The sequence below is a fragment of the Notolabrus celidotus genome, chromosome 3 (assembly GCF_009762535.1).
Source record: "Notolabrus celidotus isolate fNotCel1 chromosome 3, fNotCel1.pri, whole genome shotgun sequence".
In the NCBI taxonomy this organism is placed as follows: domain Eukaryota; kingdom Metazoa; phylum Chordata; class Actinopteri; order Labriformes; family Labridae; genus Notolabrus; species Notolabrus celidotus.
The window spans coordinates 5072752-5096557 of record NC_048274.1 but is presented as its reverse complement, the minus strand read 5'-3'; the positions used below and the strand labels follow the sequence as shown (position 1 = coordinate 5096557).

The following is a 23806-nucleotide window of genomic DNA, read 5'->3' as shown; positions in this document are numbered from 1 at the left end:
CTCTGATACAATATCAAACACAACATTACATTCACACATCATTCAAACACGTTGATTTCCATCATTGTAGAATTTCACAAGAATAAAAAGAATAAATATGTAGTCATTAAAGAGAACCATGATCAACTGCAAGTATAGCTACCCATCAAATACAGCCCTGTATGTTAATGCCCTTATTGTTGGTAATTTGTTTTTTCTAAATGTTCATTTTTAAATTGTGACCAAAGAAACAGAAAGAAAAGAGAGAAAAGAAAAAAACAGAAAGAAGAGAAATAAAGGAGAGAAAAGAAAGAAAAGAAAGAAATAGGAAGAAAGAAAAGAGAAAAATGAAAGAAAAGAGAGAATAAAAAGAAAAGAAAGAAATAGAAAGAAAATAAAGAAAAGAGAAAAATGACAGAAAAAGAAAGAAACAGAGAGAAAACAGAAAAAGAAAGAAACAGAAAGCAAAGAAATAAAAGAGAAACAGAAAGAAAAGAAAGAAACAGAAAGAAAAGAAAGAAAAGAGAAACAGAAAGAAAATAGAGAATAGAAAGAAACAGAAAGAAACAGAAAGAAAAGAGAGAAAAGGAAATAGAAAGAATAAATAGAAAAAAAGAAGAGAGAGAAAAGAAAGGTAGAATGGAATATAAAGGAAAGAAAGTGAACTGTTAAAGTTTTGGAGACAGGAAGCTAAAGATGCACTCTCAGAATGACGTCTCGAATAACGGACTCTATCAGCCAATCGGATGCGCTGACTGGAGCCTTTTTGACCAATCAGAACGCTTCTTTCTTTAACGTTGTCTTACCAGCTAACAGCATCCAGCTAGTTTAGCACCAGGCTAGCTGAGCAGCTAGCCCGCAGACTCAGAAACATCTGTTTACTGTCTTTGTTGATGGATTCTTCTTGAATTGATCGAAGTCATCAGTCGTTGAAGGACTAAACCCGGATCCAGGCCGAAGGTAAAGACTTTATTTGTCGGGTCTGTAGCTCAGTGTCGCAGGAGGGGGCGCAAATCACAATAAACGTGTTGTTGATGATAATGATGATAAATGAGTAAGTTCAGCTAACATATGATGATAAGAGTTTCTCCAGAACCTCAAAGTCTCCTGATCATCTCTCTGTTCAAACCACAGACTGAATAAAACCTCTGATCGGAGGGTTTCATCGCTTCATCATCGAGGCTCGTGTCTCCTGTTTGGGCGTTTCTGACCCGTTAAACCGTTAGTGTTCCTCAAAGTGTTCAATCATGGGGAAATACCTCGACCCTTACATGATCAATGATGTTTAACTTTAACATTTACATCATGACTGTTAGATTTAACTTTACATTCTGTTCAAGCATCAGACTCTTTAGAAGATCATGTCTCAATAAAAACAGAGGTAACTCTCTCTCTCTCTCTCTCTCTCTCTCTCTCTCTCTCTCTCTCTCTCCCCCTCACTCCCCCCCTCTCTATCATCTATATCCATCCATCCATCCCACTCTTCCCCATCTCTCTCCCTCTCTCTTTCCCTCTCTCTCTCCCCCTCTCTATCCATCTATCTATCTATCTATCTATCTATCTATCTATCTATCTATCTATCTATCTATCTATCTATCTATCTATCTGTCTGTCTGTCTATCCATCTATCCATCCATCCATCCATCTCTCCCCCCCATCTCTCGCCCTCTCTTTCCCTCTCTCTCTCCCCCCTCTCTATCCATCTATATCCATCCATCCATCCTCTCTCTCTCTCTCTCTCTCTCTCTCTCTCTCTCTCTCTCTCTCTCTCTCTCTCTCTCTCTCCCTCTCTCTCTCAGATGCAGTTCATGCTGCTGTTCAGCAGGCAGGGGAAGCTGCGTTTACAGAAATGGTACGTTCCCCTGTCTGACAAGGAGAGGAAGAAGATCTCCAGAGACCTGGTCCAGACCATCCTGGCCCGGAAGCCGAAGATGTGCAGCTTCTTGGAGTGGAGGGATCTTAAGATTGTGTACAAGAGGTAAAAGGAAACAGAAGTTCAGACAGGAAGAGAAACCCTCACTTTGTTTTCCTCAGGTGATATCAGAGAAAACTTTTCAAACACTATCTGAACGGTTTACATTCTCTGATCCGAACGAGGCTTTCACCTCAAACTAACATTTCTCAGGCTGTTCTTCTTCTCTTCAGACTAACATTCCTGAGGCTGTTCTTCTTCTCTTCAGACTAACATTCCTGAGGCTGTTCTTCTTCTCTTCAGACTAACATTCCTCAGGCTGTTCTTCTTCTCTTCAGACTAACATTCCTCAGGCTGTTCTTCTCTTCAGACTAACATCTCTCAGGCTGTTCTTCTTCTCTTCAGACTAACATTTCTCAGGTTGTTCTTCTTCTCTTTAGACTAACATCTCTGAGGCTGTTCTTCTCTTCAGACTAACATTCCTCAGGCTGTTCTTCTTCTCTTCAGACTAACATTCCTCAGGCTGTTCTTCTTCTCTTCAGACTAACATTCCTCAGGCTGTTCTTCTCTTCAGACTAACATTCCTCAGGCTGTTCTTCTCTTCAGACTAACATTCCTCAGGCTGTTCTTCTCTTCAGACTAACATCTCTCAGGCTGTTCTTCTTCTCTTCAGACTAACATCTCTCAGGCTGTTCTTCTCTTCAGACTAACATCTCTCAGACTGTTCTTCTCTTCAGACTAACATTCCTCAGGCTGTTCTTCTCTTTAGACTAACATTCCTCAGGCTGTTCTTCCTCTATTCAGACTAACATCTCTCAGGCTGTTCTTCTCTTCAGACTAACATTCTTCAGGCTGTTCTTCTCTTCAGACTAACATTCCTCAGGCTGTTCTTCTCTTCAGACTAACATTCCTCAGGCTGTTCTTCTTCTCTTCAGACTAACATTCCTCAGGCTGTTCTTCTCTTCAGACTAACATCTCTCAGGCTGTTCTTCTCTTCAGACTAACATTTCTCAGGTTGTTCTTCTTCTCTTCAGACTTACATTTCTCAGGCTGTTCTTCTTCTCTTCAGACTAACATCTCTCAGGCTGTTCTTCTCTTCAGACTAACATTTCTCAGGTTGTTCTTCTTCTCTTCAGACTAACATTCCTCAGGCTGTTCTTCTCTTCAGACTAACATTCCTCAGGCTGTTCTTCTCTTCAGACTAACATTTCTCAGGTTGTTCTTCTCTTCAGACTAACATTTCTCAGGCTGTTCTTCTCTTCAGACTAACATTTCTCAGGTTGTTCTTCTTCTCTTCAGACTAACATTTCTGTGATCTCCTTCTTGTGTGTTTCATAAAACACCAGCTCACTAACCTCAACTCTCAAACACTGGAGCTCTATGATCCTGATCCTGAGTTCATATCACAAAGATAAAAACCCCCTGCCCTACTGAGCTGTGCTGAAACTGTCACTCACTGTTTTTATGAAGTTAAATATAAATTGTCGACTTTAACCTTTAAAAAGAAACATTAGTGATTGAGGAGGAACATTTCATGAGATGGGATTTTTCCGCCTCTTTGCTTCTTTGTTGCTCTTTCATGAATCCTACAAAATAAATAAGAATGTGCGATGCAGAAAAACACCAATATAAGTGTGAAAGACATGACTTATCCTCTCCTTGTTAATTCATGAGCTGCCTTTTATTTTCTGTCTTTGCTGCAGATATGCGAGTTTGTATTTCTGCTGTGCCGTGGAGGACCAGGACAATGAGTTGATCACACTGGAGATCATCCACCGATACGTGGAGCTGCTGGACAAATACTTTGGCAGCGTGAGTTTCAGAAAACGTCAACGAGCAACACGCTGGTGATAACGTGAAACAACAGAACGTTTGTTGACAGAAGCCGATGTTACATAATGTGTGTGTGTGTGTGTGTGTGTGTGTGTTGTGGCCTCACAGGTGTGCGAGCTGGATATAATCTTCAACTTTGAGAAGGCGTACTTCATCCTGGACGAGTTCCTGCTGGGCGGAGAAGCTCAGGAGACGTCCAAGAAGAACGTGCTGAAGGCCATCGAGCAGGCGGACCTGCTGCAGGAGGTGAGGATTGATCTTGTTCATATATTGTGAATGAATTAAAAGATAACTAAACTGATGAACAGCTGCTGAGGAAGCATTCACAGTCAGGTAACCGGACAATAAGAAATTGAGTAACTGATTTAAAGTGCTGTCAGATGATGCATCGCACCCCTCTTCATAAAATGTCTTCGCTGAAATGATTTTCACTTCATTTCATTTAAGACAAATAACAGAAGTAAATAAGAGAAAAGCAGCAAAGTCATCAGGATCATCCTTTAACTCCCTTCTTGTTTGAGTAGACAGTCTCATTCATTTTGTTGAGTCCCCTGATGCAGGTATAATTTGCCGTTATGGTAAATATTCATTTCTGATGTTGAACCTTATTAAAGAGAGGATCTATGACGTGTCTGTGTTTCTCTGCTGCCCTCTGCAGCTGCTTAAATACCTCTCTCTCCTTTAAACCAGTCTGCCAAAGCACAGGATGTCCTGCGTGTTGTCTTTGCTCTCTCCCTGTATTCATCTGCTGTCAACAGAATCAGGGCTCTGGGATTTATTTTTAGGAAGGCATGCAGCACTTTAGTTATTCCAGCCCGTCTGACTGCAGGCCTGTTCAGAGTCTCTGAAGGGCCTCCTGTGGATGACCGTATATAGTCTTTGTTTACGGCTCACATTTAATATCTTGCTACAATCTATACGACGGATGATCAATAGAAAGTAAACGATTTGTTCTTCCCCTGCAGGAGGCCGAGGCACCACGCAGTGTTCTTGAAGAAATTGGGCTCACATAAACCATCTTGCCGCTGCTGCCGCTGCATCGCAGCTCCTTCTCCCAGATGTTCATCTGGAAACGTCCATGTCTCCATCCTGTCCTCTCCTGATTGTGTCAGTGTTGTATGTATAAAATCACCCCGTGTACTGTACTTTCCCGTTCTGTGCTTTGAATGTGGTGCCAAAACTGTGGTTTTGATGTGTTCCCAATGTACAAGCTCCCTCACTGTGTTCTGCATCATTATAAGCCAACATCCCTCCCTTTACTTCTTCAAACTCCACAAAGAAACAAGTAGCAGACATGAAAACATCTTATTAAGATCATCCATTGTTACAGACTTCTGAGTCCTGTGGTGCCGTTTGGTTTAAAGGTTTTCAGAGGTCAGGGTTTGCCTAACCCATTCTGCTGCTGTACCTCGTATAGGCTTCTACAGTATTGGATTCAGTCATTAATGAAATAATGAACCATCTTTGAGAAAACAAGAGGATCTTTTTTTACAAACTTTACAGCTCTTCTGACAGTATTCCCGGGATCCTTTAAGACTCTCACACATTCATCAGGATTAATAAAAAGGAATCTGTTTGATATAATGGAGGTACTTGTTTCCAAAGATGACTCTTTATTCTATTCCAGAAATTACAATGAACAAAGGAACAAACGTAGCAGAGTGTAAGTGTGTAAAGTTTAGTTCTAGAGAAATGAAGTACCCCTGTGATTTTGGGCTTTTGTCTTTGCATGAAGAACAAAGCAGACGTCATGAACCAGGCTGGCCTCAGACGTAATATATGGGAGGCAGCGACGGGCTGTTGTGGACATCTTTGACGCTCTTACAATCACGGGAACAAGAATCAAACCAATCGTTAGAAAAGTATTCATAACCCGCTCGTGTTTGGTGTTTCTTTATTTGAACCCTTTTTATTTCCTTTAAAGATAGTTCAGCTGTTTAAATATAATCAGTGTTGCGTAAAACTGTCGTCTTAACTCTGTTGACTGATTTTGTTTACAAAAAATTGTAATGGCCGACAGATACATCCAAGGTCAGTCCCTCCCTGAGTCTTAGATCAGGATAGGATAGAGAAAGTGTGCTTTAGGAAACTTTGGCTTACTGTATAAGATTAACACGACCAAAGAACACTGTGTTTTACCTTCTCAATGGTGTCTAAGGAAGGCAAACATGGCAGAAAGGGATTTAATGCTGCAGGATGCTGAAAGGTGTAACAGGGCCGCCGTTTACCAGCATTGTAATTATTGTAATGAGTCATCTCAATCTGATTAGATCTCTTCTGAGTGTCATTGTGGGGAAAGAGGAAGAAAAACTGCACATATCAGGGTTATCATTAATCTTCATCACGTGTTGGTAGAAAGCAGGCCAGCAGGTATTGATCATCTCAAAGTGAGTGGCAGTCATATTTTTTATCTCCATAATTAAAGTATTTTTGTTGAAATCATGGTTTATCTTTTATTTGTGCAAGAGGAAATCACTTTTTGTATTTAACACTGCCAACACATTTGCCAACTTTGTTTCGTTATATTTGAAAGTTAACAATAAATGTATTCAAAGAAAAACCAAGGACTTGTTTTTGTTTTTACTGAGCAAAAAAAAAACAGGAAGTGCTTCCAGTGTTTTATTTTAAAGCAACAATCTACATTTTTCATGGAGTGAAATATGAACATATGTAGGGGAGAACGGGGTTGGTTGTCACACGGGTTGGTTGGCACACTCGTTATATCTTGCCACCAGAGAACGCTTTCTCAAATTGGGGTATGGACATTTCCAGAATTAGGGTCAGAGCTCACCTACAACGGCTGTTTCCGAAACGGCCTGCTACATACTACTTACTAATGTAGTAGGCAGTAGGTCTTGCCTACTACATACTGCGTTTGAATTTAGTATATAGTATGACTGTTCTGTCCGATCTGTCATGCAGCATGCTCAGCCAGACTTCGCTGGATTTCCGGTTTCGGAAAGCGGAAGTAAACAACGGCGAAGCCGATAAATAAAATGCTTATTTTGCATCCATTTATGATTTAAAAAGTTAGGAAGTGGTTTATATGTAATTTGATAACTTTCACAGCACCAAAAAACGGATTTCCTCCGGTCAAAAAATTAGGAAAAAGAAAAAGCAGAATGAGCGCTGTGCATTATGGGAAACAGTACGCGAGGCAGACTGGTCCGATGCATACTGAGATATTTTCCCGAATCAGTAGACATCCGGGGAGTTTTGGCATACTGCAGATTTTGCTCTTGTTCACATACTACTTACTACATACTGAATTCTGGACATATCAGTACATACTGCTAGTATAGTAGGCGATTTCGGAAACAGCCATAGTCTTCTCTTGAGTAAGACAGCTGAACTTGAGGTGAGAGGACTTTTTGTTTTTCAAGTCAAATTGTAAATATTCAGCTCCTCAGTATTTCTCTTCTAGGCTTTTAAATGATGGGTTTATAACAAAACAAGTGTTACCCTTACAAAGTGTGAGGGGAAAGCTATAGTTTAGATTTGTATTAGCTAGCTAGCTACTTGTTAGATGGTTGTTAGCCTTGATGCTAGCAAAAATTCCAGTTGGGGTTGGTCATCACATGTAACAACCAACCCCTATGTTGGCAAAATCATGCATGGTGAAATGAGTTGGAGTGTGCAGACCCTACATTTGCCATCACTGTAACTCAGACAGTGACTGCATGTAGCCTCGTTGAGTCGGCCATTATTGTTCAGCCTATTTGTTTTGTTCTTTATGTTGTTATATAGGCTGGCCTAAAGATGTGTTTCTTATTCATGGTCCTTGATCATTTTATGTTAAAATGCATTAAGTTATGTAGGCCTATCCCTTGTCAGTGCAATTTAACATTCAAATTTAGTTCTGCCGTCTTGCCTTTTTTAAGAAATGTTTCCCATTAAAATACCATTGTGACAACCAACCCCATAGTGTGTGACAACCAACCCCATAGTGTGTGACAACCAACCCCGTGATGGGGTTGGTTGTCACAATGTGTCAAAGTGTCTTTAGTTAATTGCCTCTTTGTTACAATGAGTTGGAAAATGAGAGGGATACACATTTCAAGCCAACACCTTAAGCTTCAATTTAATGTAGGAATGACTATTAAAAGATGTTTTGATGTTGAGCAATCATCAAAACAGTAAAAAGTGTGACAACCAACCCCGTTCTCCCCTACACATAGATGCAAACTTTCTTTAACAAAATTTGATTGTTTCTTTATTCATTTGATGATAATGAGAAAAGTCGAATGTAACTCATCAAGAGCTCATTGGGTCACGTTTCTGTTTCCTCCACATCAGGACTTAACTTCTTCTCACAGTCATGTGAACTTTCATCCAGGTCTTTCAGAACCGTGTCGTTTGTCTCCTGACTTGGACTGACTGCGCTGCGAGTCTCCTCTGTCTCTTTGTCCTTCTCTGACTCTCCAGATGAGCCTGTTCCTGCAGGCGAGTGATTCTTCTTCTTGCTTTTTTTCTTGCTCTTCTTCTTGCTTTTTTTGGACTTTTTGTGGCGGCTCCGGCTCGTGATCGGATCATCTGTTTCTTCCTTTTTTTCTTGTTTCTTGGGGCTCCTCTCTCTACTCTGCCTCCTTCTGTCCCCCTCTGGGCTGGAGCTTCTGGATCTTTCTTTTGTTTTTCTCTGAGTGTCTGTATCTCTGTCCTTACTGTCTCTCTCAGTACTTCTTTTCCTCTTCCTGTGCTCCCTGTCTTTGCTCCTGTGCCTCTGCTTGTCTCTACTCCTACTCCTTGTTCTCTCTCTGCTTCTGTTTCGACTCCAATCGTTCCTCCTCTCGCTGTGTCTGGACCTGGACGACCATTTGTCCTCTCTGTGCTGGAGGGAGGCCCTCCTCTCTCTGCTCCTGCTCCTGCTCCTTCGCCTGTCGTCGTCTCGCCTGCTGTGGGATCTCTCAGATCTCTGTGATCTCTGTGGGCTTCTGCTGCCCGTATGTTGCCACCATGATCGATTACTGTATCGCTCAGATTGCCATCCGTCTCTGTGGCTCCCCCTTACACTGCGGTCCGGAGACAAATGCAGGTCCCTGTCAGCCTCCCAGAATTCATTGCCAGGGTTTCGAAACACATGCAGGAAGTTACAGTGCTTTCCTTTGGGGCATTTTTGTCTGTCAAACAATCCTGAGACAGGAAAAAGACACAGAGGCAAGAATGTGAATATATATATATATACACATTATATATTTATTTCTAATGTCACATTGAATTTAACGGCATCTCTCCTATCAACATTAATGGGATACTAACCGCAAATAGCGTTCTTCCAGCGTGTAACAGGACAAATCTCACATTGAAGCTGCCGGCCTGCGTACCACCTCCCATTAAACTTGATCAAGGCGTCTTTACTCTGCTCCTCGCTGGACACAACAGAGAGATGAGACAACAAGAATTTAGAAAAAATTAAAGCTGCACTTTATCGATTTGTCAAAGTGGAGGAACTGCTGGATGATGCTTACGTGTCAAACTGAATATAAACATTTCCCCTCAGGTGTGGTTCATAGTTGCAGCTGACCTACAACAAAAGTTACACAATTAAAACAAGGTAGCACCTCGGAGGTAATAACAGTGAGTGGGACAGTTAAGTAGGGTTGCAAAATTCCGGGAATTTTCAAAGTTGGAAACTTTCCATGGGAATTAACGGGAATTTATGGGAATTAACAGGAATACATTAGGAATTGACTAAATTGAAGGTTGGCTCTTAATAGGGAACTTAAATATAGTTGGGGAAAATATCTTTCAGCATAATCCTGACTAAAACAACCAGATTTCATGCAAGTAAAGTTGAAAATCTATGCTATTCCTCAATCACATGCACATAGCACACTGCTTACTGCAGGGCAATTGAGAACACGCCCCCTACATGCACTGTGCATTCCTCCATCACATGCACACATGATTTCTATCTTGGATGGATGTCTGCTTATAACAAAACAAATATTTATGCTTGGATACGATACCTCTCCATTAAATTACCCTCAATTCCCAGTTCATTCACATACATTTCCGTAAATTCCCATAATTCTCATGGAGTATTTCCAAAATTCCTCAGCTTAATTTCCCATGGAAATTTACCGGGAAATGTTCCACCCCTTTGCAACCCTACATTTAAGCTGTTTTTACTCTGCACTTCATTTAAAAGACTAATCGAGCCAAGAAAACTGTCATTAAAGCACACTGACTGTCCTGATCTCACCTTGAATTGCACCACCTTGCCGACATTCTTTAACTCTGGCAGGACGTCATGGTAGAACTCGAGGAAAGACTCCTGCAGCTCGTCCTCGCTGTGTTCCAACCAAGCATCAGTGTCGTAATCATCGCGCCGAGACTCCTCCATGCCGAACGTTTTAAACATGCTGCGAATCATCAGAGTCGGACTCGATGTTGGATAAACATGCTTCCTAGAACACCTGGTCTCCCAAGAACAAAAAAGAAAGGAATCATAAATGACTTTCTAAAAAAATTTCCTTTAAAGAAGAAGAGAAAACCAGAAGTACCTGTCTCCAAAACGACATGCTCCAGTTTTCAGGAAGAAAGGACAGTTGGCCACATCGCGCTCTGTTCCAAAGTTGTCTGAGTTTTCTGCCACCGGAGCCTCGGGATTCATCCATGGCCCCCCATTCTCTAACTAGAGTTCAGAAAGTGAGCAGAAACTGAATACAGCAGAGTCTGGCTTACACAGATTCAAATAAACATGTTTATTAAATAACGGCTACAGATCCACAGCAGGCTATGACAAATATGAACGTTTGTCTTTTTACCTGATTTTCAGCTTCATCCAACATTTTCTGAACGGCCTCCTACAAATGGTGTAAAGACATGGCTGGTGAAAACGAGCTCAACATACTGCAGCATGTCTGTTACTGTGTGTTAAGACCACATTAACAAATACTGACATTTCAAAATATCCATACTTTAAGACAGCACATTCACAGACTGTTTTCACATTGTTCAAAAGATACGTCCTTGTTGTGACAGCTGAGAGGTTTCTCACTTTGTGTGCGTCTTAGTTAAGGAGTTGGATGGTTGCGTGTGCCACTCAGTCAAGGAATTTTTTAAGGAACCATGTGCAATGTTAAAACATTCAAAGAACACTCGTCTTGTGAGAACCCATCATCTATAAAATGAATCTTCCTCTCCGATGAATAATAAACAGAAGAGGATATATTTCTTTTAGTTTTTATCCTCCTGGGGCACGTTTCACCTCTCTGCCTCGCCTCTCCTGCTGTTTCTGCTCTCTTTCTTCTTCTTCTCGTTTCTGCTGGGCCTCCCATTCTTCTTTTATCATCCGCTGTGAAAACAAAACACATGAAGCCAGAGGACATTAACATTTCTGTCAAACTGTTCAGCCCAGGTGTGTTTGTGAATACACTATATAACCGTGTCAGGTTCCACTGTTGATACAGTTTAAGATATAATAGGTCAACAGTGGGGATGTAAGGATATATCGCAAGGCGGTAAAAATCGATACAAATAAGGGTGGATGAAAATCGATTCAACAAAATTATTATATTTAAACAGTAGAAGGCGCTATCTGCATTATTCTCCGCTTGTTCAACATCATTAAGTCTCTTGCGCTGCTCTCTCGTCACTCGCTGAGTGGAGGTGTTTTAAGTTTAAAGCATGTTTCAGCTGAGAGACGCTCAGCTGGGGGCTGCAGCTGAGTGACAGGTCTCCACTAGCGCTTTTTTTCACCTCTTCTTCTTCTTTTCTTTTCCGTGCAGCTTCCTCCCTCTCACACCTCAGCCTGTATTCCTCCTGAGCAGTCCTCTCTCTACCCAACCACTCATCGTGAAGCCGCAGCCTTTCAGAAAACACAAACAGAAAGAACAGAACTCATCGTGAAGCCGCAGTCTTACAGAAAATACAAACAGAAAGGACAGAACTCATTCTGGTGGATTAAAGAGGTCTGTTCATCACTACAGGCTCAAGAAGACGGATATACCTTTCCTGCTCAGCAACATCCTCTTCTTCATTTATTTCCTCTTCCTCTAAAGGTCCATTGATTGTTTCATTGTTGAACCCTATGAAAGGAGAAATGTTGTGGTTAATGTGAAGGAACAAGTGTATGAATATATAAATATATAATAACATGACAGCAGTCTTCTTACCACCTTCTCTGGTTTGGGCGAGAGCTTGGCGTTTCCGTCTCCTTCTCTCTTTCCTCTGAGCAGCTTTGCGTTGCTTCTGACTGAAACGAGAAGATGAAACTAAATTAATCGGAATTTTAAAATAATTTATTTGGAGAAAAAATAAAGGGACGTGGGCTGTTTTACTCAAACACACACACACACACACACACACACACACACACACACACACACACAGTGAGATGTCTACAGTTCTGCTTCTGATGATTCGATGAAACAGAGAGCAGAATCTCAAACACTCAGGAGAGGTTTATTTTTCTCATTTAGGAAACTATTAATCATATTAATCAGATATCCTGATGTAAGTTCACCTGTCTGCTCTTAGCTGTATAAACTGGGATCACAGCTGAGTTAGTTCAGCTCTATAAATGTGATAATAATGATTTAGTTTGTGTTGTATTTGCTTAAATACAGACAGGGGATCAATAAAGTATTATTTATGAATATTACAACACCAGTAATGATCTAAGAAATATACCATCATACAGTAAGTAGTGTTAATATGTTCCCCCGCTCTTACTGTGTTCTTTAATATGTAGTTATAAAGATACAGACCTTAAAACAGGAGCAGGAATCAGAGGCATCGATGCTGCCATCACAGCTAACCCAAGCTAGTTAGCGTTAGAACCAGAACATAAGTGAGCTGTAATAAATCAATCTAAAATGCATTCTGTCAAAACAACAGGCTAACGGTGGTGTGGCTTCAGTATCTGTATCCAAAGAGCTTTCTGTGGGTCATGGTTCTGGTATCACTGAGGAAATTAGATTCGTTGCTAATGTAAGCTAGCTGCATGGAGAGCTGTTCTTCTTCTTCGGTGCGTTTAATGGCGAAACGCAAACAGCTTCCAGCTGCATAGCGCCACCCACTGTACGAGAGAGTGTATCACATGTCATCACTTATTAAATTCTGCCTGTCAGTCTCATAGGCAGACAGACAGGCAGACAGGCAGGCAGGCAGACAAACAGAGAGGCAGACAGACAAACAGACAGGCAGACAGACAAACAGGCAGGCAGACAGACAGCCAGACAGGCAGGCAGGCAGACAAACAGAGAGGCAGACAGACAAACAGACAGGCAGACAGACAAACAGGCAGACAGACAGACAGACAGACAGACAGACAGACAGACAGACAGACAAACAGAGAGGCAGACAGACAAACAGACAGGCAGACAGACAGACAGACAGACAGACAAACAGAGAGGCAGGCAGGATGACAGACAGGCAGACAGACAGACAGGCAGACAGACAGACAAACAGGCAGGCAGACAGACAGCCAGACAGACAGACACACAGGCAGGCAGGCAGGCAGGCAGACAGGCAAACAGAGAGGCAGGCAGGATGACAGACAGGCAGACAGACGGGCAGGCAGGCAGGCAGACAGACAGGCAGGCAGGCAGACAGACAGACAGACAGACAGGCAGAGAGGCAGGCAGGATGACAGACAGGCAGACAGACAGGCAGACAGACAGACAAACAGAGAGGCAGACAGACAGGCAGACAGACAGACAGACAGACACACAGGCAGGCAGGCAGACAGGCAAACAGAGAGGCAGGCAGGATGACAGACAGGCAGGCAGACAGACAGACAGGCAGGCAGACAGACAGACAGACAGACAGACAGGCAGGCAGACAGACAGACAGACAAACAGGGAGGCAGGCAGGCATACAGACAAACAGAGAGGCAGGCAGGATGACAGACAGGCAGACAGACAGGCAGACAGACAGACAGACAGGCAGCAGGCAGGCAGACAGACAGACAGGCAGGCAGACAGACAGGCAGGCAGTCACTTACTTCTGACTTTTTTCTCATAATAATAATAATAATAATAATAATAATAATAATAAAAAAATTTTAAATGTGACCTTTTTTTTTTTTGTTCAGTGGCCCTTATCCTCTTCCGTAATTATTATTTCTTAGATAGTTAATAGTTCCCGATCCTCACTCCACACAAGTAGGTGGCGGTAATGCACCTAGAAGTTGTTTACCAACCGCCAATAAAAACCCAAGATGAAGAAGAATACCGACTGTTTGTTTGTCCTCTTGAATTCATCAATAAAGTTTCATTAAAAAAAAAACGTACTCTGAAAGGTTTGTGCGCATGCGTGAATTCTGGAGATACGCAAGCTAGCAAGTAGCTAGCTGAACATCAAAGGGTGATGGCGCCCGCAGCGATGGATACCACGTAAATAAATTAAGTCTCTAAGGTACAGCAGGTACTTCAAGGTGTTCCTATCCCCGTTCTTAAGCACGCGCACAGGTAAAGACACAGGAGGGCGTCCTTATGGCGTCCGGGAGCGGCGGGAGTGTCGGCGGTGGCTTGGCTTCAAACCATGACGGTCAGGAGGCAGCATCCAACCCCGCTCAGTCTGGACCCGCAGCCGGGCTCTCCAACGTGCCAGCCTCCGGTCCTGCCCGGCCCGCCTCCCCCTCGGTCCTCGGCCTGCACAGGGAGCCCATGTATAACTGGCAGGCGACGAAGAGCTCTCTGAAGGAGCGCTTCGCCTTCCTCTTCAACAACGAGCTGCTGAGCGACGTCAGGTTCATCGTGGGGAAGGGCAGACAGGCCCAGAGGATACCGGCCCATAAGTTCGTGCTGGCCGCCGGCAGTGCTGTGTTTGATGCCATGTTCAATGGAGGCATGGCCACCACGTCCACCGAGATAGAGCTGCCTGATGTGGAGCCTGCTGCTTTCCTCGCCTTGCTAAGGTAGGGCAGGTGATGATGCCCAGGTGAAAGGAGAGGAACTGTAGTAACTGTCCTGCAGTCTGTGTTTAATGTGTATACTCAACTTTATTTATAAAGAACCTTTCATACAAACATGCAGCACAAAGTGAATCAGAACCAGAATCAGCTTTATTGGCCAGGTATGCCTGAGCGCACAAGGAATTTGTCTTTGGTTATACAAATAAAGCTGCCTTGCCTCGCCTTGCTTTTGGTAAACTGTGCTCTCATTGTACGAAGGCATACAAATAAGGCATACAATAAAAATAAAAATATATTAATAATACAAATTTCAAAAACTAACCGAGAGACAGAAAACAACAACAATGGTAAAATTATAAAAGGCATGATTATAAATAAAACACTTATAAATAAAATAAAATCAATACAGTAAAATTGATAAAATAAGTAATAGTGGAAAGAAAAGTTAAAAATAAGGTAGAGTGAACAAGATCAGATGAATACAAGAAATAAATAGATAAATAAATAATTAAAAACGTTAATTTAATGTTAACGCAATGATCAAAACAATAATAATAATGCAGTCCAGGGCTAAAAATAAATTGCTCCAAATTAAAAGCTAGATTAAAAAGGTGAGGTTTTTTTTTTTATTGTATTTTTATGTTGAAAGGGTACAATACAAAATGTACAACATTTCGATCATTGTATTCATCCTTTCCAGTCTTTTATAGAGAGAAATAGTATGTCCAGATAGCCACTCAGTCCTGAAATGTTTCTGCCCTCCATTTTTCCAGGTGAATGCATCCTTTTATACTCTTGACATTTAAACACATACATATACATTAATTCCCACCTCTTCAGTCAGTAATCAACACTCATTTTCCTACATACATCCATTACACAAACCATCAGATATATAACTATTTACATAAGAAAAAGGTGTGTCTTAAGTTTACTTTTAAAAACACACACCTCCATCAAGATGTGTGAATGACCTTCAGGTAAGTGTGCACAGCCCCAGGATACATCATGTGCACTATAGAGCTGAAACAATCAGTTATGGATTTATGGGTTATGAGTAATCCATAAACAAAATATTAATCCTCAGCTATTTTTGTAATCCACTTATTTACAAAGTGAATCTTAAATATCAAATATTTCCTGAATCAGCTTCTGAAGGACGTTTAAACACTTTGGATGTTAAAATAAAACCTTTATGTTTTAGACTTTTCATTTCATTTATTTGTTTATTGAGTTGGGACAATGCACATTAATCAACATTAATGCATTGAGCATCAATGTAAATGTGCCATACTTAGCACTGATGCTACATTTTATCCGTAGTCCCAAGGCAGGTACCTACACAACACAGTAAGACTTTAAAACCTGACAGCTACCAATCATAGGATAGACAATTACAAAACAAAACAAAGGGCAGACAAATCAAGACTAACAAAACACAGGCAGACAAAATCAAGACTATCAAAACACAGGCAGACAAATCAAGACTAACAAAACACAGGCAGACAAATCAAGACTAACAAAACACAGGCAGACAAATCAAGACTAACAAAACAGGGGCAGACAAAACCAAGACTAACAAAACACAGGCAGACAAAATCAAGACTATCAAAACACAGGCAGACAAAATCAAGACTAATAAAACACAGGCAGACAAATCAAGACTAGCAAAACACAGGCAGACAAATCAAGACTAACAAAACACAGGCAGACAAAATCAAGACTACCAAAACACAGGCAGACAATATCAAGACTATCAAAACACAGGCAGACAAAATCAAGACTAACAAAACACAGGCAGACAATATCAAGACTAACAAAACACAGGCAGACAATATCAAGACTAACAAAACACAGGCAGACAAAATCAAGACTAACAAAACACAGGCAGACAATATCAAGACTAACAAAACACAGGCAGGCAATATCAAGACTAACAAAACACAGGCAGACAATATCAAGACTAACAAAACACAGGCAGGCAATATCAAGACTAACAAAACACAGGCAGACAATATCAAGACTTACAAAACACAGGCAGACAATATCAAGACTAACAAAACACAGACAGACAATATCAAGACTAACAAAACACAGGCAGACAAATCAAGACTAACAAAACACAGGCAGACAAAATCAAGACTATCAAAACACAGGCAGACAATATCAAGACTATCAAAACACAGGCAGACAAATCAAGACTAACAAAACACAGGCAGACAATATCAAGACTTACAAAACACAGGCAGACAATATCAAGACTAACAAAACACAGGCAGACAATATCAAGACTAGCAAAACACAGGCAGGCAATATCAAGACTAACAAAACACAGGCAGACAATATCAAGACTAAGAAAACACAGGCAGACAATATCAAGACTAACAAAACACAGGCAGACAATATCAAGACTAACAAAACACAGGCAGGCAATATCAAGACTAACAAAACACAGGCAGACAATATCAAGACTTACAAAACACAGGCAGACAATATCAAGACTAACAAAACACAGGCAGACAAATCAAGACTAACAAAACACAGGCAGACAATATCAAGACTAACAAAACACAGGCAGACAATATCAAGACTATCAAAGCACAGGCAGACAATATCAAGACTATCAAAATACAGGCAGACAATATCAAGACTAACAAAACACAGGCAGACAATATCAAGACTTACAAAACACAGGCAGACAATATCAAGACTAACAAAACACAGACAGACAATATCAAGACTAACAAAACACAGGCAGAAAAATCAAGACTAACAAAACACAGGCAGACAAAATCAAGACTATCAAAACACAGGCAGACAAAATCAAGACTATCAAAACACAGGCAGACAATATCAAGACTATCAAAACACAGGCAGACAAATCAAGACTAACAAAACACAGGCAGACAAATCAAGACTAACAAAACACAGGCAGACAAATCAAGACTAACAAAACACAGGCAGACAATATCAAGACTAAAAAAACACAGGCAGGCAATATCAAGACTAACAAAACACAGGCAGACAATATCAAGACTAAGAAAACACAGGCAGACAATATCAAGACTAACAAAACACAGGCAGGCAATATCAAGACTAACAAAATACAGGCAGGCAATATCAAGACTAAGAAAACACAGGCAGGCAATATCAAGACTAACAAAACACAGGAAGACAATATCAAAACATCAACACGGTTAAAAGGATCAATGAACAAAAAGCCTGGGAACAGGTATCAGATTAAGAAACAGAATTTTAGACAGAACAAGACATTTGAAGCCCCCACAGCAGGAACCGTTACAGCATTTTACCTCTTTAACTGATTATCTACTTAAAACACTAATTTACTAAAAAACTGTGTTTCTGTAACAGACTCATAAACATCTCTGCACAAGTGGTGTTTTTAAGTATAAAGTCTTCAGAATACCTTTAATCCTAAAGGTTTACTGGTTTTCCTGAAGTAAAGACTAACAGACCTTTCTGTGTACAGGTTCCTTTATTCTGACGAGGTCCACATTGGCCCCGAAACTGTGATGACAACTCTCTACACGGCTAAGAAATACGCTGTCCCCGCTCTCGAGGGTCACTGTGTGGAGTTCCTCACCAAACACCTCCGAGCAGACAACGCGTTCATGCTCCTCACTCAGGTGACCGTCCTTCACGTCTCGCATCAAGTCCAGACTCTACCCTCAAACTGCCCCCGAGTCCCCCTCTTCTAATATCACAATGATTAGGTCTTTGTTCACAGACCTAGTCAGATCTTGTTCAGAGACAGAGTCAGATCTTGTTCCCAGACCTAGTCAGATCTTGTTCCCAGACTTAGTCAGATCTTGTTCACAGACAGGGTCAGATCTTGTTCAGAGACAGAGTCAGATCTTGTTCACAGACAGGGTCAGATTTTGTTCAGAGACAGAGTCAGATCTTGTTCAGAGACAGGGTCAGATCTTGTTCAGAGACAGAGTCAGATCTTGTTCACAGACAGGGTCAGATCTTGTTCACAGACAGAGTCAGATCTTGTTCACAGACAGGGTCAGATCTTGTTCACAGACCGGGTCAGATCTTGTTCACAGACAGGGTCAGATCTTGTTCACAGACAGGGTCAGATCTTGTTCACAGACAGAGTCAGATCTTGTTCACAGACAGGGTCAGATCTTGTTCATAGACAGAGTCAGATCTTGTTCACAGACAGGGTCAGATCTTGTTCACAGACAGAGTCAGATCTTGTTCACAGACAGGGTCAGATCTTGTTCACAGACAGAGTCAGATCTTGTTCACAGACAGGGTCAGATCTTGTTCATAGACAGAGTCAGATCTTGTTCACAGACAGGGTCAGATCTTGTTCACAGACAGAGTCAGATCTTGTTCACAGACAGGGTCAGATCTTGTTCACAGACAGGGTCAGATCTTGTTCACAGACAGGGTCAGATCTTGTTCATAGACAGTCAGATCTTGTTCACAGACATGGTCAGATCTTGTTCATAGACAGTCAGATCTTGTTCACAGACAGGGTCAGATCTTGTTCATGGACAGTCAGATCTTGTTCACAGACAGGGTCAGATCTTGTTCACAGACAGAGTCAGATCTTGTTCACAGACAGGGTCAGATCTTGTTCAGACAGGGTCAGATCTTGTTCACAGACCGGGTCAGTGTGTTGTTTTCAGTCTGGAACATTCACGTTTATCCAACTCATATTAACACAAACGGGAGACGAGTCTTTCAGTGGAGTTTCTATCTAAAGAATTCGTCCTCATTAACACTTTAAAGTGATTTTTAAGGACAAGCAGCTTTAAGAGCGTTTCAAAGTAGCACTTTGATATTTTTAGTAACAGCTTGATTTAATTATAAAGTTAGTTTTTTGAGGCAGTTTATGAAATCATGTTATTCCGGCTCTGATCATCTGCTGGAAACTGAGCGTCCGAACAGTGCAGGATGAAGCTGTGTGTTTCACTGCGTCGACAGCAGACTGTCATCTCTCGGCGTCAGTGGTTGAGTTGTCTTTGGCTGTTCTATTTTTGGATTGTGCTTTTCTTTTATATCAGCCTTTTTTCTTGTTCTGCTGCCGACTGAACCGTCAGGCTCTGAGCTAACCCTAACCCTCTAAAGACTAGCTGTCTGTAAAAACATCTGAAGCAGCACAGAGAAAAACACAAAGGCACCATTCTTAGCAGTGAATGGTGTCATTTCTATTCTACTACTTATTTTAATTCAGATAATGTTTAATTCTTTTTTTTAATATCTTGTCAAAATCTAATTTTCTGGATGAAAATAAAGATTTATGTTATCATGTGATTTGAAAGCTTTATTCTATCATAAATGACCGAACCCAGTGAACGCTGCTTAACTAGTTTCTTTTGTTCTTTACAGGCGAGGTTATTTGACGAGCCTCAACTTGCCAGTCTCTGCCTGGACACCATCGACAAAAGTACTGCGGACGCAATAAATGCAGAGAGCTTCACAGATATCGACCTCGGTATGTAATCCTCCAAACCTCACCCCTTTTTTTTAAAACACCTTTTTGGATAGATAACTCTGTAAACATTGTACTTCTCTGTGTTTGTATGAGTAGACACCTTATGTGCAGTGCTACAAAGAGATACACTCAGCATCAGGGAGAACCGTCTGTTCGGGGCGGTGGTACGATGGGCAGAAGCCGAGTGTTACAGACAACAGCTTCCCCCGACCTCAGAGAACAAACAGAAGGTTCTGGGGAAAGCTCTCCCGCTCATCCGCTTCCCGCTCATGACTGTTGAAGAGTTTGCAGCAGGTAAGCAAACCATAAAAGTAGAATTCATGCTGTAATGGTACACCTACTTTGTAACTGATAAATTCAGCCATTACTGAACATATTGGTCATGTGTCCATACAACTCAAACCACAGAAACCAGCTTGATATTCTTTCTTGTGCCACAGGGCCTGCCCAGTCTGGAATATTGTTCGATCGGGAGGTGGTAAATCTTTTTTTACACTTTACAGTAAACCCCAAACCACGGGTCGACTACATTGACAGGCCCCGCTGCTGCCTCAGGGGGGAGGAGTGCAGTATTAATAGATTCCAGCAGGTTGAGAGTCGATGGGGGTACAGTGGTACCAGCGACAGAATCAGGTGAGATCACAAACATCACAAACAATGGAAATCAGAGCAAACTGATGAAAGTTGTATTTTTTCTAACCCTCTCTGTTTTTCTCCCTGTGTAGATTTAATGTTAACAAAAGAATATCCATCGTGGGTTTTGGCCTGTATGGATCAATACATGGACCCACTGACTATCAGGTCAACATACAGGTAAGTTCTCTGAAGAAGTAATAATAGTGGAGGAAAAACTTTAACACTATCTTAAAAGCAACACAGGGACTTATTCATTAGCACACAGGATTGGAGTTACAGAGATATCAGATCAAACACTAAGAGGAAGAAAAAGGAACTATAAGGAATAGGGGTGTAACGATTCATCCACTACATCGATGTATGGATTTATATTCCTATGATCCGACTACATCAATCTGTGCTCGGCAAGTTGGCCTTCCAAACGACATATATCGATCTAACATTGTTTTAAAAGGTAATAAATCGATTATATCGATACTAGGAAATAACGCATTGGATTTAAGCACGGCAGACTTTATATGGATGTGGGGTTTTTTCACTTTTAATGATAAAGACGTTAAACGTTACTCAATTCAGGCTGCCTGTCTGTAATGTCATCGTCACGCGCCAGCAGACAACAAAACATTGCATGGCCGATGGCAGAGGAGAAGGCGGCGAGCGAGAAGTTATCAAGCCACCATTGCAGTCCAGTGTGTGGAAACACTTTGGCTTTTGCAAAGACAGAGATGTTCTAAATAAGTCGCTAGCTGTTTGTAGAGGTCAAGTAAAGTATCACGGCAGCACCACAAATCTATCCAACCACCTACTAAGGCGTCATGGGATTTCACACAATGCTGACCGTCCAGGTGCCTCTTGCAGCGTTCCCGCTGCAGCAGCAATGCAAGGTACCATCAGCTCTGCAGAAACCTCAGGCCTCGCCAGCATGTTTAGTCAGAGACTAGGCCAAAACTCGGCTCAGGCCTACAGGACTGTCTATTATCAAGGTATTTATTTCACAGTCACAGTTTTGGCTAAAAAGTAACTGAATCGATTTCAAGTCACTGAATCGTTTTGGATCGTATCGTTCTAAATGAACCAATATCGTCCTTTAATCGTATCGACAACCAAGAATCATGATACGAATTGAATCGTTGGTAAAAAGAATCGTTACACCCCTAATAACGAACATAAAGAAGAAATCTGAACTACAATGTGATTTTAGTGCTGACACTGTTTTTGATGTATTTCATTCAGATAACCAAAAAAATGATGTTTGGTATCCAGACATATTTTATAGTGAACACACTTTTCCCTCATCCAAGCAGAAGTACAGAGTCCCAGAGTTCTCTGTTGAAGCTGTTATCAAGTAGATTTCCATCCTATCTTGCTTTTCATTAAAGACATTATCCTGTTCTGCAGATCTTAGAGAGCGACAAACGCATCACACTGGGACAGAATGACACAGGCTTCAGCTGCGACGGCACAGCCAGCACTTTCAGAGTGATGTTCAAAGAGCCTGTGGAAATCCTACCCAGTGTCAGCTACACTGCATGTGCCACCTTAAAGGTCAGTCTGAACCTGCCAGCTTTGAATGTGTTTCTGTGTAAATCACAGAAATGATCACCGTCATATTGAAACCACAGAAGAAGTGACCTTTGTACTGCCTTTTCATCCACACTTCAGGGCCCAGACTCCCATTATGGCACTAAAGGTTTGAAGAAAGTTACCCAGGAAACAACGGCGGGGGCCAAGACGACGTTTTTCTTTTTTAGTTCACCTGGAAATAACAACGGTACTTCAGTGGAGGACGGGCAGATACCAGAAATCATCTACTACACCTAGATCTAACACGTAGGAACACTGGACTGACCTCAGACTGCTGGAAAGACTGGACTGCTGGAGATTTACGTAGTGCCTCATGAACCCTTGGAATAAAGAATGTGTGTGTTCGACTGTGTGTGTGTGTGTGTGTGCGTGCGCGTGAGTGTGTAATTGTGTACAGACATAATCAGGAATGCGGAAATAGTCAGAGTTGTGGTAAATCACAGCTCAGTGTGGAAAAAAGAGCTTTTAGCCAAAACTCTTCCATCATCTGTAAATGATCAAAACACTAATGTGTGTGTGTGTGTGCATTATCAGTAGACCACCAGTGCAGGATTTAATTCTGCACAAAGGAAAGGACGGAGACGGCTACCACTTGTTGGTCAAAGCCATTTCAATTTACTTTGTCAGCTTTTGCTGATTCATTTACCGAAAGTGTTAAATTAGCATATTTTTTATCGTGCACTGTTATCATTTATTCAAGCAGGCATCTTTAATGCATTGTTTTAAGGATCCATGTGTGTTATCTTAACTTTGACAGTGGTACATATTGTAATTTATGACTTCATGCTTGCTAGGCACTTGATCAAATGTAAATAAAAACAAGCAAGACCAAAAAACTGAAATATCTGTGTTTCTTTGGTCAAATGAATGAAGAAAATGTGTTGTTGTTTTTTTAGTTATAAGCCAATTAAACGTTTTAAAACAAAAGTATTGATTGATTCATCTGATGAACTCCATACACCAGCAAATAAGAATGTCAAAGTGTCATTTATTCAAAGCCATTATCATTGTCATTCTTCTTTATGTCACTAGATGGTGCCAGATACTCATACTGCCAGCCATCATGCTGCTGAGTCCATGAACTGGGGAGTAAGTCTTCCTTACAACACTTATGCACAAGTTCATCCCTCTGTGGCAAATTGGTTGTGCATAAGTATTGTCAGGAAGACACGATGAATGGAAACATGAATAAAGAAATCTTTAGTTGGCTAGGCTTAGGGACATAGTCCACTGACAAAAACAAGGGTTAGGGTGAAGGATAAAGTCCACTGATGGTTAGGTTTAGGGACTAGGTCCACTGACAAAAAAAAACGGTCTAGGGACTAAGTCCACTGACAAAAAAACAAGGGTTAAGGTGAAGGATAAAGTCCACTGACGGGTAGGTTTAGGGACTAAATCCACTGACAAAAAAACAAGGGTTAAGGTTAGGGACTATGTCCACTGATAAATACTAAGGGATAGGGCAGTGGTTCCCAAAACTTTTTCTGCAGGGCCCCCCTTTGTGGGTGAAAACATTTCCATGCCCCCCCCC

At 41.4% G+C, this 23806-nt stretch overlaps 3 protein-coding genes and 1 long non-coding RNA gene across 9 annotated transcripts; 3 read left to right on the top strand and 1 right to left on the bottom strand.

Annotated features, from left to right (window-relative positions):
• The first annotated feature begins 756 nt into the window (after nucleotides 1-756).
• On the top strand, nucleotides 757-6163 carry ap1s2 (adaptor related protein complex 1 subunit sigma 2). Of its 2 annotated transcripts, XM_034680287.1 has the most exons (6): nucleotides 758-939; nucleotides 1114-1200; nucleotides 1779-1957; nucleotides 3595-3703; nucleotides 3833-3970; nucleotides 4690-6163. In XM_034680287.1, exons 3-6 carry the CDS (start codon nucleotides 1779-1781, stop codon nucleotides 4735-4737), a joined length of 474 nt encoding a protein of 157 aa, XP_034536178.1. In that variant the 5' UTR covers nucleotides 758-939; nucleotides 1114-1200; the 3' UTR covers nucleotides 4738-6163. The 2 variants fall into 2 exon arrangements, with proteins under 2 accessions (XP_034536177.1, XP_034536178.1); XM_034680286.1 differs by lacking the exon at nucleotides 1114-1200 and having other exon boundaries at nucleotides 757-939.
• Nucleotides 6164-7046: 883 nt separating this feature from the next.
• LOC117810444 lies at nucleotides 7047-11823 on the top strand. Its single transcript, XR_004630784.1, has 2 exons — nucleotides 7047-7082; nucleotides 11455-11823. It is a non-coding gene; the product is annotated as an uncharacterized LOC117810444 (long non-coding RNA).
• zrsr2 (zinc finger (CCCH type), RNA-binding motif and serine/arginine rich 2) lies at nucleotides 7911-14502 on the bottom strand. Of its 4 annotated transcripts, none has more exons than XM_034680283.1 (11): nucleotides 13963-14502; nucleotides 11845-11921; nucleotides 11676-11754; nucleotides 11426-11534; nucleotides 10935-11021; nucleotides 10492-10530; nucleotides 10228-10358; nucleotides 9927-10140; nucleotides 9190-9245; nucleotides 8981-9090; nucleotides 7911-8854 (listed from the first exon to the last, which is right to left on the bottom strand). In XM_034680283.1, exons 1-11 carry the CDS (start codon nucleotides 13980-13982, stop codon nucleotides 7995-7997), a joined length of 1782 nt encoding a protein of 593 aa, XP_034536174.1. In that variant the 5' UTR covers nucleotides 13983-14502; the 3' UTR covers nucleotides 7911-7994. The 4 variants fall into 4 exon arrangements, with proteins under 4 accessions (XP_034536174.1, XP_034536172.1, XP_034536171.1 ...); XM_034680281.1 differs by having other exon boundaries at nucleotides 11842-11921; nucleotides 13963-14500; XM_034680280.1 differs by lacking the exon at nucleotides 13963-14502 and adding an exon at nucleotides 12436-12771.
• On the top strand, nucleotides 13963-23147 carry LOC117810442 (BTB/POZ domain-containing protein 1-like). 2 transcript variants are annotated; one of them, XM_034680284.1, is made up of 8 exons: nucleotides 13963-14588; nucleotides 18076-18232; nucleotides 19950-20055; nucleotides 20152-20349; nucleotides 20496-20688; nucleotides 20781-20868; nucleotides 22090-22236; nucleotides 22354-23147. In XM_034680284.1, the coding sequence occupies exons 1-8, from the start codon at nucleotides 14164-14166 to the stop codon at nucleotides 22510-22512; spliced, it is 1473 nt and encodes a 490-aa protein (XP_034536175.1). In that variant the 5' UTR covers nucleotides 13963-14163; the 3' UTR covers nucleotides 22513-23147. The 2 variants fall into 2 exon arrangements, with proteins under 2 accessions (XP_034536175.1, XP_034536176.1); XM_034680285.1 differs by having other exon boundaries at nucleotides 13975-14588; nucleotides 20559-20688.
• The last annotated feature ends 659 nt before the right edge of the window (nucleotides 23148-23806 follow it).